General features: G+C 45.1%; 1 protein-coding gene across 1 annotated transcript; it reads right to left on the bottom strand.

The window, feature by feature from the left end:
* Positions 1-10732: 10732 nt before the first annotated feature.
* LOC138798728 (protein kinase C theta type-like) lies at positions 10733-15083 on the bottom strand. Its single transcript, XM_069979295.1, has 6 exons — positions 14432-15083; positions 12548-12801; positions 12400-12462; positions 11746-12300; positions 11605-11648; positions 10733-11461 (listed from the first exon to the last, which is right to left on the bottom strand). Exons 1-5 carry the CDS (start codon positions 14636-14638, stop codon positions 11624-11626), a joined length of 1104 nt encoding a protein of 367 aa, XP_069835396.1. The 5' UTR covers positions 14639-15083; the 3' UTR covers positions 10733-11461; positions 11605-11623.
* Positions 15084-15299: the final 216 nt, after the last annotated feature.

The following is a 15299-nucleotide window of genomic DNA, read 5'->3' on the forward strand; positions in this document are numbered from 1 at the left end:
CTCCTTGAGACCAGGCCTTTCTCCAAGAGTCTCCGCCTCACAGTGCGTGCAGATGCACTCACACCTGCCTGCTGCCATTCCTGAGCAAGTTCTTCACTGCTGGTAGCCCGATCCCGCAGGTGAAACACTTTTAAGAGATGGTCCTGGTGCTTGCTGGTCTTTCTTGGGCGCCCTGGAGCCTTTTTGCTAACAATGGAACCTCTCTTCTTGAAGTTCTTGATGATGCGATAGATTGTTTACTGCGGTGCAATCTTTCCAGCTGCGATACTCTTCCCTGTTAGGCCATTTTTGTGCAGTGCAATGATGACTGCACGTGTTTCTTTAGAGATAACCATGGTTAACAGAAGAGAAACAATGATGCCAAGCACCAGTCTCCTTTTAAAGTGGCCAGTGGTGTCATTCCTACTTAATCAGAAAAAATGTGTGGTGTAATAGGTAGTCTGATCTACCCAGCGATATTACCTTAATCTTGCAGCACTTCCATCAGGATATACTGTCCTTCTGTAGCTAGAAAGACGCATACACACAATATATACTTTCCATTGCTTTATTTTTCTTTTGCAAGGTATATCGCAATCATAGCTCACAGGCTGAGTAATTCCATGAACACATGCCAAACACTATGGCCTATAGTGTTTGGCATGTGTTCATGGAATTACTCAGCCTGGATCGGATTTGTGGAAGTCTGGATTGTGGGGATTTGGATCATTATCCTATGAAGTGCGATGTTGGTTGTTTGTTCAAAGTCATTCTTACTTAATCATGACAGATTGATCTCCAGCCCTGTCCTCATCAACACCCACACCTGTGTTAATGGATTAATCACTAAAATGATGTTAGCTGGTCCTTTTAAGGCAGGGCTGCAATGATGTTGAAATGTGTTTTGGGGGACAAAGTTCATTTTCTAGGCAAATATTGACTTTGCAAGTAATTGCTGTTAAGCTGATCACTATTTATAATATTCTGGAGTATATGCAAATTGGCAATTTAAAAACTATAGCAGCAGACTTTGTAAAAATTAATATTTGTATAATTCTCAAAACTTTTGGCCATGACTGTACATTTTGACATGTCACTCAGATCATTCACCATAGCCAGGTGTATGCCTCACTCCCCTGCTGACCTTCTAGTTTACTTATCACAGGACACAGGAGAGCCTGTGTCATGAATGTGCCTGTGCCGAACTCCGTGCTCCCCTTGGCTCGTGCTGCGCGCCTGAGATGGCGCTGATATTCAGTGTTTTTGTATGTTTGTGCAGTGTCCTGAACCTTGTCTGAACACTGCTCTATTTCCTTCCGTGTTTGTTCAGCCACACCCGCCTGAGATACTCCTGGCCACTCCGGAGTTAACTCTGATGCTGGTTAGCTAGTCTGATAGACTGTTCTCGCTGCCAGTCAGGTTGCTCTTGCCCCAGGTGTTCTGAGGAGATTAGGGGTCTGGTCCAATCAGCTCCTGCACTGGACCTCTGGTCTCCTATATAGTGTCTGCCAGCCTGCCTCTCACTGCCGGATATTGAGCTTGTCTCTGCCTGGTTCTGTTTCTCTTGCTCTGTTTATTCTGACCCCTTTGCCTGTGTTTCTGACCATTCCTGCTAGCTGATTTCCCCTGACCATATTGCCTGTTTTTTGACCTTGCTTTTGGATTGTGCTTCTGTACTGTGTTGCCCGATTGTTGTGACCCAGTCTGTGGACTATTCTTTATTGTGTTTTGTCTGTTTGTCTTGTCTTTGTGTCCCACCTAGCCAGTGCAGGGACCGCCGCCCAGTTGCTCGCCGCCATCTTAGGGCGGATAGGGCGGATTGTGGCAAGTAGGTAGAGGACAGTGGGCGGGGCTAAGCTTAGGGCTCACTGTTTCGTATTGTCCTGCTGTCCGGTTCCTGACAGCCTGTCTCCTGCAGTGAGTTTGATCGGGGGACCGCGAGGGGAGTGCTGTTATAACTAACATCCAGAGGTGGTCTTGGCACCGAGAACCCGACCATCTTACCTTTTGCCATGTCTGTGTAGCATGAAGAGGTCCCAACAATACCAACTAGTACTAAGTCAGGGGATGCACTCTGGTGGCCAACAATCCTGGATAGAGAAAAAACAACATATAAATATAAATAGTTATAGGTCTGTGCAGCATATCAAAAGTTAATTTAAATGACATAAGCACTTTAAATGAACAAGTCCACGCCTGCTATGACTGCAATGCAAAAGCAAACGAACACAAAAGTAAAGCAGCACTCTGCAAGCACTAATGGTGTGTTCACACATACAGATTTTTGGTTGCAATTGATGAAAACAAAGCTTCAAGACCAGGAAAGAAGTTTCTGCCATTCTGTCTGTGCCCCCCTAGTCTACACAAAGATCAGATGCGTTCTTATCAAAGATCCTGACTGCATTCTTGCCATCTTGCCTGAGCTGTTTTTAACAGCATTAAAGAGGAAGTCCCATGAAAATAAAAAAGCCAGGCAGGCAGGGGAGTGCTGTTAATCTAAATATTCTGTCTTCCACTCCTGTGCTGGCATCTTCTCGTCAGGTCTGGCTCCTAGTGCGATATGGAGGCAGCTGAATGTGTGGTATCCCACCACTGGTGTTTTCTTTGGCACCTGTCCTAAAGCTTTCTCTCTCAGGTTACCGAGTGGGAGATGAAGTACCTTAGTTTCCCCACTAGGTGTCTCTGTTGTCTTATATCTTATTTGCACAGCTGTAGTCAATAGGTTAACTGTTTTATGTCATGTGTTTGTGTGCTGACCACTCTCTGTTCTATCCTGCCTGTCCTCTCTTACACACAAAGAGATTTTATTTTTTGGCCACATCACAGTATATATATGAGAATGCTGTTGTGTTATTGGTACTGTCTTAAGTATGAGTAGATCATGGGAGAGATCTCTGACCCCTGATTTATTAACCAATTAAGGACAGAGCCTGAAATGGCCCTAAGGACCGGGCCAATTGTCACTTTTGCATTTTCGTTTTTTCCTCCTTGCCTCATAACTCTTTCATTTTTTCGTTTTTTTCAGGAGCAGGTGTACTTTGTAATGGCATCTTTCAATCAGCTATAAAATGAATGACGGAACCCCCAAAATATAATTTATGGGGTGAACTTGGGTCAAAAAATGCGATTTCGCAAATTTTAGGGGGCTATCATGTTTATGTAATCCACTTTGCGGTAAAACTGGCATTTTTCCTTTATTCTATGGGTCAGTCTGAACACAGCCATATGCATGGTTACTAGGTTTTCTAACATTTACTATTTTTATTAGCAGTAAAACTTTTTTCTTGCAAATAGGCATATTTAAAATGGCCCTATTGTAACTCCTATAGCGCATTTATTTTTTCACCTACCGGGTCGTATGGGGCGTCATTTTTTGCAGCATGATCTCTAGTTTTTATTAGTAACATTTTTTCTAGATCAAACATATTGATCGCTTTTTATAAAAATTTTTATACAGAAAAGGTCATTAAAAAAAAGCATCTCTGCGTATTTTTACCTTTTTTTTTTTTTTTTCTCGACGTTCACCGTGCGGGAATAATATTGTATTATTTTAATAGATCGGTCAATTACTCACACTACGGTATATAATATGTTAATTAACTTTATTATTTTTATGTGTTTTATGTATCAAATGGGTAGGGGGGGGGGGGATTTTCACTTTTATTGGGGGAGGGGCTTTGGGGCATTTTGTAAAACATTTATTTATTTATTTATTTAAGTATTTTCACTTTTATTTTCACCTTAGGAAACTATCACTGACATACATTAGATCACATACACTGATCTCTGCTATGCCATAGCATTGCAGGGATCAGTGTTATCTGTGATCTTCTGATAGAGCCTGCCTGTGGCCTGTGGCAGGCTGAATCAGAAGACCGAACAGAGGACTGCACGGAGGTAAGGAAAAGACCTCCGGCAGTCAGAAAATGCGATCGGGACCCCTGCAGACAAGCTGCGGGGTTCCAGATTGCTACGTGACCAGAGATGCTAATCCACTCACCCTAATCCACTCATTTCACCCATTATTTTCGTGGCCATTTTGTTGTGTACATGCAGTTTTTTTAGCGTATACAAAAATGTGGCTGACCACATTTTTGTGTGAACTAAAAAAAGGATGCGTTATGATCCGTTTTTTAATCCATTTTTTTGCATAAAACAGATGAAAAAAAACAAAACAAAAACAGCCTTAGAAGCAACATAACATCTCTGCTGCCACCAGTGGCTGTGTTAGGAACTGCAGGGATTGAAAAGGTCTGGTGCCACCATTGTTAGTTATTGCTAATGCTGCATGCATTGCTAGTAAGCTGTCTGTGTCAGGAGCCCTGCGGCCGTGGCATAGTGAAACAGCGAGCAGGGATAGCTGTATTTTAGCGCTTGCTTTACTTCACTATGACACGGCTGCAGCGCTCCTGACACAGACAGCTTCCCCTGTTGTAATATCAATTCTTTAAATAATGGCTACTATTTCATAACAACGGCCGATGTTTTAAAATAACACCAATTATTTGCCATTAAATGACGGCCATCCACAAAATTTCAAGTGTGTGAACATAACCTTTCTGTGTTTTCAATCCACTCCTGCTCCTCTGAATAGGCCTGTGTAATAGGGGCTTTAGGTTTGCTCATCTTTAGAGGCCTAATTTAAGCCCGCTATGTGTCTGGGATCGCGGGAGGCCTGGCTGACGTCTGACAGCTTGGCTTACACTGATGATATCCGGAAAGGAGAAGCTTCTGCTCCTAGCAATGCCATCCTCTTCAAACGCCATGGTCAAAAAGTTAAAGAAGCAGTTAACAAATTTTTCATTGCCCCCCCCCCAAGGGCACGTACTGTATACTCACCATGGGTGATCAGTGTCCCGTGGCACGGCTTTGTTCCGGTCCCACAGCGCAGTTCAAATCCGGTGCACGCTCACGTCATCCGCTGCTGTGACCCCTCTTCTGTCTCCTCTGATTGAACACGGGAAGTCATGTGCTCCCATAGAGAATGCATTGTAAAGCGCGACTTCCGACGTTCAATCACAGGAGACAGAAGAGGGGTCAGAGCAGCGGATGAAGTGAGTGCCCGCCGGATTTGAACGGCACCGCAGGACCGGAATGAAGCTGCACCATGGGACACTGATCACCTGTGGTGAGTATATGCGCCAGCGCCTGGGGGGGTTAATAAATTTTTTGGTGAACTGCTTCTTTAATAAACGAAAGGCAGTGCTTCTTTGCGTAGTTGTGCGAAAGGGTGAGGCACAACTCTCAGCAAGGCATGTAACAGACCGTAGACTCTTCCAATGATCCTGGTATCAGCTCCGCTGCGCGCAGGTCCAAGAATCAATAAAAGACATGGCATGGATACAGAATAAAAATGTATTAGACCCAGTGTATTTCAAGACCGAGCTGGTGGCTTTCTCAAGTGGACCTAATATGAGCGGATGGAGGTTTTTACAATGGTCAAATAGTGATCACAGCTGGTAAGGAGATTCTGTGGCTCCTTCACCCCATTGGAAACCTGGCATTATGACCCCCAGGTACTGATGGGCTTTCATGTAAGCCTAAGGCCTAAAAAAGGCTGCCACCTCTGTCCATATCAGGAACTGTCCAGAGCAGGGGAGGTTTTCTATAGGGATTTGCTGCTGCTCTGGACAGTTCCTGATATGGACAGAGGTGGCAGCAGAGAGCACTGTGTCAGACTGGAAAGTATACACCACTTCTTGCAGGACATACAGCAGCTGATAAGGAGTGGAAAACTTGAGATTTTTAAATGAAAGTAAATTATAACTATGTACAACTATAGAAAAATAGAATAAAAAATGAATAGAAACACAGAAGTAGTGTCATAAAATGTGCTATAAACCTTGGTAACCTGAGAGCACTGACAGCTCCATGCTCCGCACTTGTGTAGCATCGCTGGTCTTTACCTGCTGGGATCTGTAGTCCCTCTAGTTAGTAGTACTGTTGAATGTTCCCGCTATTTATACTGTTACACCAAGTTGTATACGTTAACTGTATAGTCCTCCAGTCCACATACCCCAGGGGGCGCTGTGGTAGAGTCTGTCTGGGATAATAAGCTGCACTTGCCACATCCTCCTCTCTGCTGCTGTGCACACCTTACTCTGTGTCTTCCAGTATGATTGCTCCCTGGTGCTCCCTCAGGCGCTGTCCCGGCTGGTGGAGATATGACAGGGGCAGCCAGCAGGTGGCAGTGTCATCCTCCAGTCTCTGGTAATCTCACTATCCTGGCTGGTGAAGGTATAACAGGGGCAGCCAGCAGGTGGCAGTGTCATCCTCCAGTCTCTGGTAATGTCACTATCCCGGCTGGTGAAGGTATAACAGGGGCAGCCAGCAGGTGGCAGTGTCATCCTCCAGTCACCGCTAGTGGCGCGGTTTTACCTCAGCAAGACAATTCACCTGTGAGAGGAGCCGCTCCTGTGAGGGGAGTCACTGTGTGGTCCATGTTATAGGGAGCGGCTACTGGCTGTACAGTGAGGACAGGGAGGTATCTGTTATGGAGGGCTCCATGCTCATGTTACTCTATGTAGCCTGTCTTCCTTATGGGGGTCTATTGCTGCGTCTGGTGTGAGGGGAGTCTCCTCATAGCTGATACTATAGTGGGGGGTCTGTGGGGGTCCCTGCTGTGGGTGGGGAGTGTATGGCTGTCACTGTATTATTTATCCACTTACACAATATACCTCAGTGTGCAACTGTATAGAGGCCCTCCAGTTATATATACTACTCTGTGGCCCCTGCATGTATATAGCAGTGTATAGTCACCCCTCTCTGCACAATATCAATATATATATATATATATATATATATATATATATATATATATATATATATATATATATATATATATATATATAGCAGTGTATAGTCACCGCTCCCTGCACTATGTATATATATATATAGCAGTGTATACACCGCTCCCTGCACTATGTATATATATATATGTATATATAGCAGTGTATAGTCACTGCTCCCTGCACTATGTATATATATAGCAGTGTATAGTCACCGCTTCCTGCACTATGTATATATATATAGCAGTGTATACACCGCTCCCTGCACTATGTATATATATATAGCAGTGTATACACCGCTCCCTGCACTATGTATATATATATAGCAGTGTATACACCGCTCCCTGCACTATGTATATATATATAGCAGTGTATACACCGCTCCCTGCACTATGTATATATATATAGCAGTGTATACACCGCTCCCTGCACTATGTATATATATATATAGCAGTGTATACACCGCTCCCTGCACTATGTATATATATATATAGCAGTGTATACACCGCTCCCTGCACTATGTATATATATATATATATATATATATAGCAGTGTATACACCGCTCCCTGCACTATGTATATATATATATATATATATATATATATAGCAGTGTATAGTCACTGCTCCCTGCACTATGTATATATATATATATATATATATATATATATATATATATATATATATATATATAGCAGTGTATAGTCACTGCTCCCTGCACTATGTATATATATATAGCAGTGTATAGTCACCGTTCCCTGCACTATGTGTGTGATATATATATATAGCAGTGTATAGTCACCGCTCCCTGCACTATGTATATATATATATAGCAGTGTATACACCGCTCCCTGCACTATGTATATATATAGCAGTGTATACACCGCTCCCTGCACTATGTATATATATATATAGCAGTGTATAGTCACCGCTCCCTGCACTCTGCATATACCAGTGTATACACCGCTCCCTGCACTCTGCATATACCAGTGTATACACCGCTCCCTGCACTATGTATATACCAGTGTATACACCGCTCCCTGCACTCTGCATATACCAGTGTATACACCGCTCCCTGCACTATGTATATACCAGTGTATACACCGCTCCCTGCACTATGTATATACCAGTGTATACACCGCTCCCTGCACTCTGCATATACCAGTGTATACACCGCTCCCTGCACTCTGCATATACCAGTGTATACACCGCTCCCTGCACTCTGCATATACCAGTGTATACACCGCTCCCTGCACTATGTATATACCAGTGTATACACCGCTCCCTGCACTATGTATATACCAGTGTATACACCGCTCCCTGCACTATGTATATACCAGTGTATACACCGCTCCCTGCACTCTGCATATACCAGTGTATACACCGCTCCCTGCACTCTGCATATACCAGTGTATACACCGCTCCCTGCACTCTGCATATACCAGTGTATACACCGCTTCCTTCACTATGCATATATCAGTGTATACACCGCTCCCTGCACTCTGCATATACCAGTGTATACACCGCTCCCTGCACTATGTATATACCAGTGTATACACCGCTCCCTGCACTCTGCATATACCAGTGTATACACCGCTCCCTGCACTCTGCATATACCAGTGTATACACCGCTCCCTGCACTATGTATATACCAGTGTATACACCGCTCCCTGCACTATGTATATACCAGTGTATACACCGCTCCCTGCACTATGTATATACCAGTGTATACTGACACTCTGTACCATTGACTAACTATCTTACACCAAGCCTCCTGAAACCTGAACATGATTTGTGAACTAATGTAAAAACTCTCTCCCTTTGTAGTGGGGTAAGTAATGTTCAGGTCCGCTTCCCATTTGAATAAAAGTCTGGGGGAGGCTGGTCCGGTAGCGAGATCAACAGTGTGTACGTTGGTGAAAGTGAGTGTCGTAGAGGTACCGGGCCCAAGCACAGAGACTCGAAGGGCATTTTAGAGAACCTATATGCAGGAGAGGGCAGAGTTTGAAAAAAATGTCTCAGTTGACTGATTCTCCAAGAACTTACATATTTTTATGTATCTGCAAACCTTTCTATCTATCATAAAAAGTGACCAATAATTCCCATATCTGCTCATATATCCATCAGGTGAAGATAATGGATGTCTGTGACATAAAGAAGGGACATCAGTGATGGTACACCACAATGAGGAAGCAGAAGGTGAGGATCACTTGGCTGGTTGTTGCTGCCATAATGTTATAATGGTCTTACATTAGAACGGGGGTCTCCAACCAGCCCGCCTAAGGGGAAGTTGTCACTGAAGAGAGATCTCTACCTCTTCTGTGCTGGGCTCATACATTGTGTGTGGGAATCTGCAGCTGAATAGGACATAACATCTGAATGGTTTTCTCTCCCCCGACTCAGTGTTGGGTCAGTATTTGTAATTTCTGTATCCATCTCTATATTCTTCTATATCACAGATATAGACAAATACTGATGTGTTATAGCAGAGAAATAAGAGATACACTGCTGTATGATGCACCATTGGTGTCAGCACATGTAGATTTAGAGTCACTGGTTTGTGACCACTGTCCTGGAGGATGTACGTGCTTCACATCACCTGGTTGGCACTATGGTTGTGTAGGGGGCACTTAAAGCAGCTTTAACTCTGTGGATTCTTTAGGGGGCACAAAATAAGGTACCATGACTGCATACGACACTCTGTAGGATATTATAGATAAGGATTCACTGTTACCCTATTGAGAAATGATATATCAGTATTGAATGACTCTGTTATTCATATATGATTCTTCAAGGGATTCTCCAGTGAAAATCTTTTTCTTTCAAATCATCTGTTTTCAGAAAGTTATATAGATTTGTAATTTACTTCTGTATAGAAATATCCAGTCTTCCAGTACTTACCAGCTGCTGTATGTCTTGCAGAAAGTGGTGTATTCTTTCCAGTCTGACACAGTGCTCTCTGCCGCCACCTCTGTCTGTGACAGGAACTGTCCGAAGCAGTAGCAAATCCCCATAGAAAACCTCTCTGCTTCTCTGCTCTGGACAGTTCCTGACATGGATAGAGGTGGCAGCACAGAGCAATGAAAAGAAAACACCACTTCCTGCAGGACGTACAGCAGCTTATAAGTACTGGAAGACTGGATATTTCTAAAGAGAAGTAAATTACAAATTTATGTAACTTTCTGAAGACTCCCTATTGTATTACACATTTAGGCTATGTTCACACTACGTAAGTTCCACAGAGATTTCTGCAGTACTTACGCAGTGCTGCAGGCTGAGGGAATCCCGGCCAGAGTGTATACACATGGTATACACTCCAGCCGGGATCCCTAGAGGCGCCTGGAGAAACTGACATGTCAGTCTTCTGCGGCCGTTATTCATTGAATAGCGGCTGCAGAAAACCCTGTCAGTGCCCACAATGGAGCGTGCGGCTCCAGCCGCACGCTCTATTGTGTGCAGTGGGTAGTTCTGATGCAGGCACGCACGGATGCACCCACATCAGAACTCAGCGTCGCAAAAGATCGACCGGTCTCTTATAAAATGTGAACATAGCCGTAGGCTGTTTTGCTGTTCAGGGGTATGTGGTAGCTGGGTGACTATTCCTGTGGGATCTGTAATGGTAGCCTGTTCCTAAATAATAACATAAAATGAGAGAGCGCCCCTGTGTGGGGTGCAGAAACTATGCTCCACCAGTTTAGAAGACCTGCTGCTTGCAGTCCCTCTGAAAAGTATCCACTGACCACCAGGGAAATGGAACAGAACATCTCTTCCTCAGACAATGCTAGAATAATATTAATTGTGCTGTTACCCCTGGTTGTGTCAGTGTCCCTGTGGTGGCCCAGTTTACCCACACACACTATGGCGGATTAATGTGTCTTCATACAATGTGATCAGATTAACAGCGGAGACCCCTCTAACAAAAGGGAATTCTTCATCCACAATAGCAATAAAGACAAGCACACAGGTATAGGGTGGTTAAAGGAACATTTTATTTATAGATAATGGGAGGGGGTGTTATTATTTATATATTTATGTATATGTGTAAATTATTCACCTATTACACTAAACCTATTTTTGGGCTGGTCCCTAACCTGTCTGATGCGGGAGTCTAATTTTAGATATATTTTAAGCTAGTGGTCATAGGGATGTGTGACCTAACATTATAAGAAACTAACCCTATTTACGGCTGTGTTGATCCAGAGGAAGGCAAAAACCCCATTAGGGGGAAAAATTCCTTCCTGACCCCAAATATGGCGATCGGAATAAATCCCAGGATCGAGCCGGTATCTAATCTACATGTACTAAGTGCTAGGTGTGAGTGCCTATACCTATCCTGTAGTGTGTGTGATGTGGATGTGGTGGGTGTGGTACTTACCTGGCCTGTGCTGAGGTGAGTTGAGGGATAATAGCCGCTACTCCGCGACCCAGGACTACTACATGCGGCTATTGTTCCTGAACTCTCCAGATGAAAGCACAGGCCGCTCCTGGGGTGTTGAGGGTCTTCAGGCTGTGGATGTCAGATGCCAGCCCGGGATTGGAGGTTTCCATGGTCAAGGTCTTGGGGCTGTATCCTGATGGCAAAGGTCCTGCATGAAGATGTTATTGAGAGCGCTGATGTTCTTGGGCAGCCGAGGTCGCAAACAGCAGCAGAGACGTCAGGAGGCTGGAAGCGGAGATCAGTTGGCGCAGGTTGATCCTTCAAGACAAAAGAGGAAGACATCTAATAAACTTATATGTACAGCAGCTTCCGTTATCATAGTGGGATGGTCATGGTAATGGACCATCCAGCTATATAACAACACATGTGATAGGTGTCCTGTGTGTATAATGGCCACTTACCAGATGGTCATGGATTCCTTCACAGTCTAGATCTTCTCATCCATCTAAGGAGAAATAGAGAAATAGTCACTGACAGAGAAAGCAGACAAGGACAAAGATGGAGACCCCAAGCTAACAAGAACCTATTTGATTGAATCTTACCGGGTCCAACTTGGTGACATGTAATTGAAGTCGTCCCGGGGGTGAAGGGTGTCGGTGTCCTCCGGCCACTGCAGATGTTGACTTTGCAGACCTGTCTCCATTGGCTTCCATGGTGGTGTTACTCTCCTCTCCTCCAGTTCCTTCCAGCCGATGGTGTTGAAGAATGGATGCTGCCTGATGTTCCCGCACACACCCAGGCGCTCCTCAGGATTCTTGCGCAGCAGCTTCTTGATGAGATGTTTTCCGTCAGCGTCGATCCAAGATGGAAATTTGGGGTTCTCGGTGGTCATGGCCTTGAAAGCCTGTTGCATGACGGGGCCGTTGTAGAATGGGTGGCGTCCTGTGGCCATCCTGGACAGCACAATCCCCAGGCTCCACCAGTCCACTGCTGCGCCGTATCCTCTCCTAAGAAGCACCTCGGGGGCCATGTAGTGGAAGGTTCCCGCCATTCCATCGATGTTCCTGGAGGCGGTCACCCCATCTTCGGCCAATCCCAGATCGATGATACGGATGTGGCCGTCAGCATCCACCATGATGTTCTCTGGCTTCAGGTCTCTGCAATGAAAGAAGAGAAGAGAATGATAAATCTGCCCAGTGATACAGGAGACTGTGGATAGATCCCTGCATGACCGAGCAGAGAAAGGGTCTACTTACCGATGGACGATGTTCTTCCTGTGGAGGAACTGGAGAGCACTTACCATCTCTGCTGTGTAGAATCTCGTGGAGAAAACAGAAAATAGTGATTAATAACACTCTTCTTAAACAATTTCCTTCACCCCCCAGAAGAAAACCAATTCCTTACCTTACGTTGCCGATGTTCAGGTAGCCGCACATCCTGATCAATCCCTCCAGGCTGCCACCGGACAGATACTCCGTGATGATGTAAGCGCGTTCCAGAGACTCGTGTGCGGCATAGAGGTGGCATATGAACGGGCAGTCTCTGGACGCCTGGAGTATCCGCCGCTCTCTCACGATGACTTCGTCGTTGTCCTCCTTCTTCTTGATGATTTTGATGGCCATGTAGATCTTTCGGCCGGGGACTGATGCTAGGACCACCTAAAGAAAATAAATTGAGAAAACATGTTAGAAGACGTCTACAGGAGGGGTGGGCTGTGCTGTCAGTCTGTCAGGTTGTGTTAGTATTGAATGCTCTATAAAGAGATCTTAAAGGGATATTCCACTATTATGTAGCATGAGATGTCTCAATGAGTGGGTTGTGGTCAGTGCAGTTAATATCTCCAGGTACAGATAGGCTGCTGTAAGGTTGTATTGAAGCTATGTTATGTTATTGTGCCTTACAGCAGCCTATTTGGACCTGGCCATAGATGTAAACAGTGTCCCTTCCCTACAGCTGTGATCCCATAGATCAGCTCTATAGGGAATCAGAATCCCCCTTTATAGAAGCCCTACACCTGACTATGTAGATAGAAGGGGAGATGAGTGTGGGGTGTAAAGTAGTAGTCATGGAGCAGTGAGATCTCTAGATGTCTACCTGTTACTATAGATTACCATTACAGGTAGGGCTGGGCGATGTAGTCTAAAAATAAAATGATGGGTGTAGTAGTGGATGAGTGGTGTAGTAATAGGGGCATAGTGGGAGTACTAGTATCAGGAGTGGAAGTAGTAGTAGTAAGGGCAGTATTGGGAGTTGTAGTTTTAAAAGTGTGGGTAGTAGTAGCAATAGTAGTGGGAGCAGTATTGGGAGTAGTAGTATTAGAAGTGGGGGTAGTAGTACAGTAGCAATAGTAGTGGGAGCAGTATTGGGAGTAGTAGTATCAGGAGTGAGGATAGTAGTAGCAATAGTAGTGGGAGTGGTAGTAGCAGAAATGAGGATAGTAGTAGCAATAGTAGTATTACCTGTTAGACGTGGTGGGGGAGGGGTTTGGCGCCATGCCGAGTCCTCACCTGCTCTCCAGTAATCGCACCCTGTCTCTCCTGCCCCGGGGGCTGCTAGGTGCCCAGCTGCTGCGGCTGCTCAGGGTGCTGTCACAGGCGGGTGGTGGCGATCTCTTGGGTGCAGGCGGCTTGGTGGTGATCTAGTAGATGATTGGATGGGGGCGGGCAGCGGTTCCAATCTTCTGGGTCCGGGCGGTCCAGCAGCGGGTGCACTGACCTGCAGGAGGAGCAGCTTGCCCGCAGCGCCACCGCTCCCCCTGCGTCCAGGTCAGGGCGAGTTTTTTTTTTTTTTGGGGGGGGGAAATCGTGTTTCCGATTTTCCAAAAAATTTTAATAGAATTTCAAAATCTAGGCAAATTAATCAAATTAGTTTGATTAATCGTCCAGGCCTAACTACAGGTATGGCTAGGCTGACACTGTGTATTTGCAGTTCCTTCAATATATATACGTTTTATTAAAAAAAAAAAAGCAGATGCAAGAAAACGGATACATTGAACTGATGGTTAATACGCAGTGTGGACCCAGTCTAACAGACCTGTAATGGCTGATAACAGGGAATAATAGCTTGGGATATAATAGACATTTAGACGGAGATTTATCAAGCAGTATTACGGTAGTAACGTCCTCGGTTGCCCATAACAACCAATCACAGCTCAGCTATCAATTTCCCAGGGTTTGTGAGTATAGGAAAGCTGAGCTGTGTCTGGTTGCTATGGGCAACAGAGGACATGGCTGCTTGATAACTCTCCCCCATAGGGTATAAAGGGATATGAGAAGTTGTAGAACTTACCTTTCCAAAGTTGCCCCTACCCAAGCCCTGGTGGATGGTGAAGCGGCTGATGGGAAGCCTGGGGTAGGGGCTGGATGTCTCCTCATCCTCCAATCCTCTCCTCCTCTTCTGGATCTTGTCCAATCCAGCGCCGCTCTCCTCTTCCTCCTCTCTCTTCCTCTTCCCGTTTTCTTTCTTCTTCTCCTCGCCGTGTCCAGTGGACGCCATTTCCGCAGTTCTCTTCTCTGTAGACTTCAGTCCAGTCGCTTCGGTCGCCAGTAGAAAGTGAACAGCGGTGGTTGTCGCGGTGACGTGATGTCAGAGGTCATAGGACCCTCAGGTGGCACCTGCCAGGCAGGAGCCCATAGAGCTGCTCTGCCATATACACTGTGCTGTGGGCATCATGAATGACAGTCTAGTGTCCAGAGGAATGACAGGGACCATCATGGCGGCTTCTTCTAGTGCTGTATTAGTAGTAGATGGGGGCAGGTGATGAGACTGGTATATTGGGGCTGGCAGTGGTGCCCATAGTTCATCACAGTCTGTATTACCATGTTATATGTGGAGATTATAGTGGATGGCAGCAGGAGAAATGACTGGTTTTACCATCTACTGATGGATGAGACAATACACATGGATGTGCTGCAGGTTTCTCTGATATTCAGTTATATACCTGTATATAGTGAGATCAGCAGCTGCATTGTCACCGCTCATCCCTCTCCTAACACACATCATCTGTTACACTGCTAGTGGGGTCACTGTATATAAGGGACGTGCTGTGTATATGGGGTCACTGTATAAGGAATGTGCTGTGTATATGGGGACACTGTATATAAGGGATGTGCTGTGTATATGGGGACACTGTATAAGGAATGTGCTGTGTATATGG

Source organism: Dendropsophus ebraccatus, chromosome 8 (assembly GCF_027789765.1).
Source record: "Dendropsophus ebraccatus isolate aDenEbr1 chromosome 8, aDenEbr1.pat, whole genome shotgun sequence".
Lineage (NCBI taxonomy): Eukaryota > Metazoa > Chordata > Amphibia > Anura > Hylidae > Dendropsophus > Dendropsophus ebraccatus.

Excerpts from the sequence above, each read along its gene's own strand:
- LOC138798728 (XM_069979295.1), bottom strand. The coding sequence starts at position 14,638 with ATGGCGTCCACTGGACACGGCGAGGAGAAGAAGAAAGAAAACGGGAAG. Across the intron at positions 12,301-12,399 it reads AGGAAGAACATCGTCCATCG|AGACCTGAAGCCAGAGAACA; the intron begins GTAAGTAGACCC and ends CTTTCATTGCAG. Across the intron at positions 11,649-11,745 it reads ATGTCACCAAGTTGGACCCG|ATGGATGAGAAGATCTAGAC; the intron begins GTAAGATTCAAT and ends ATTTCTCCTTAG.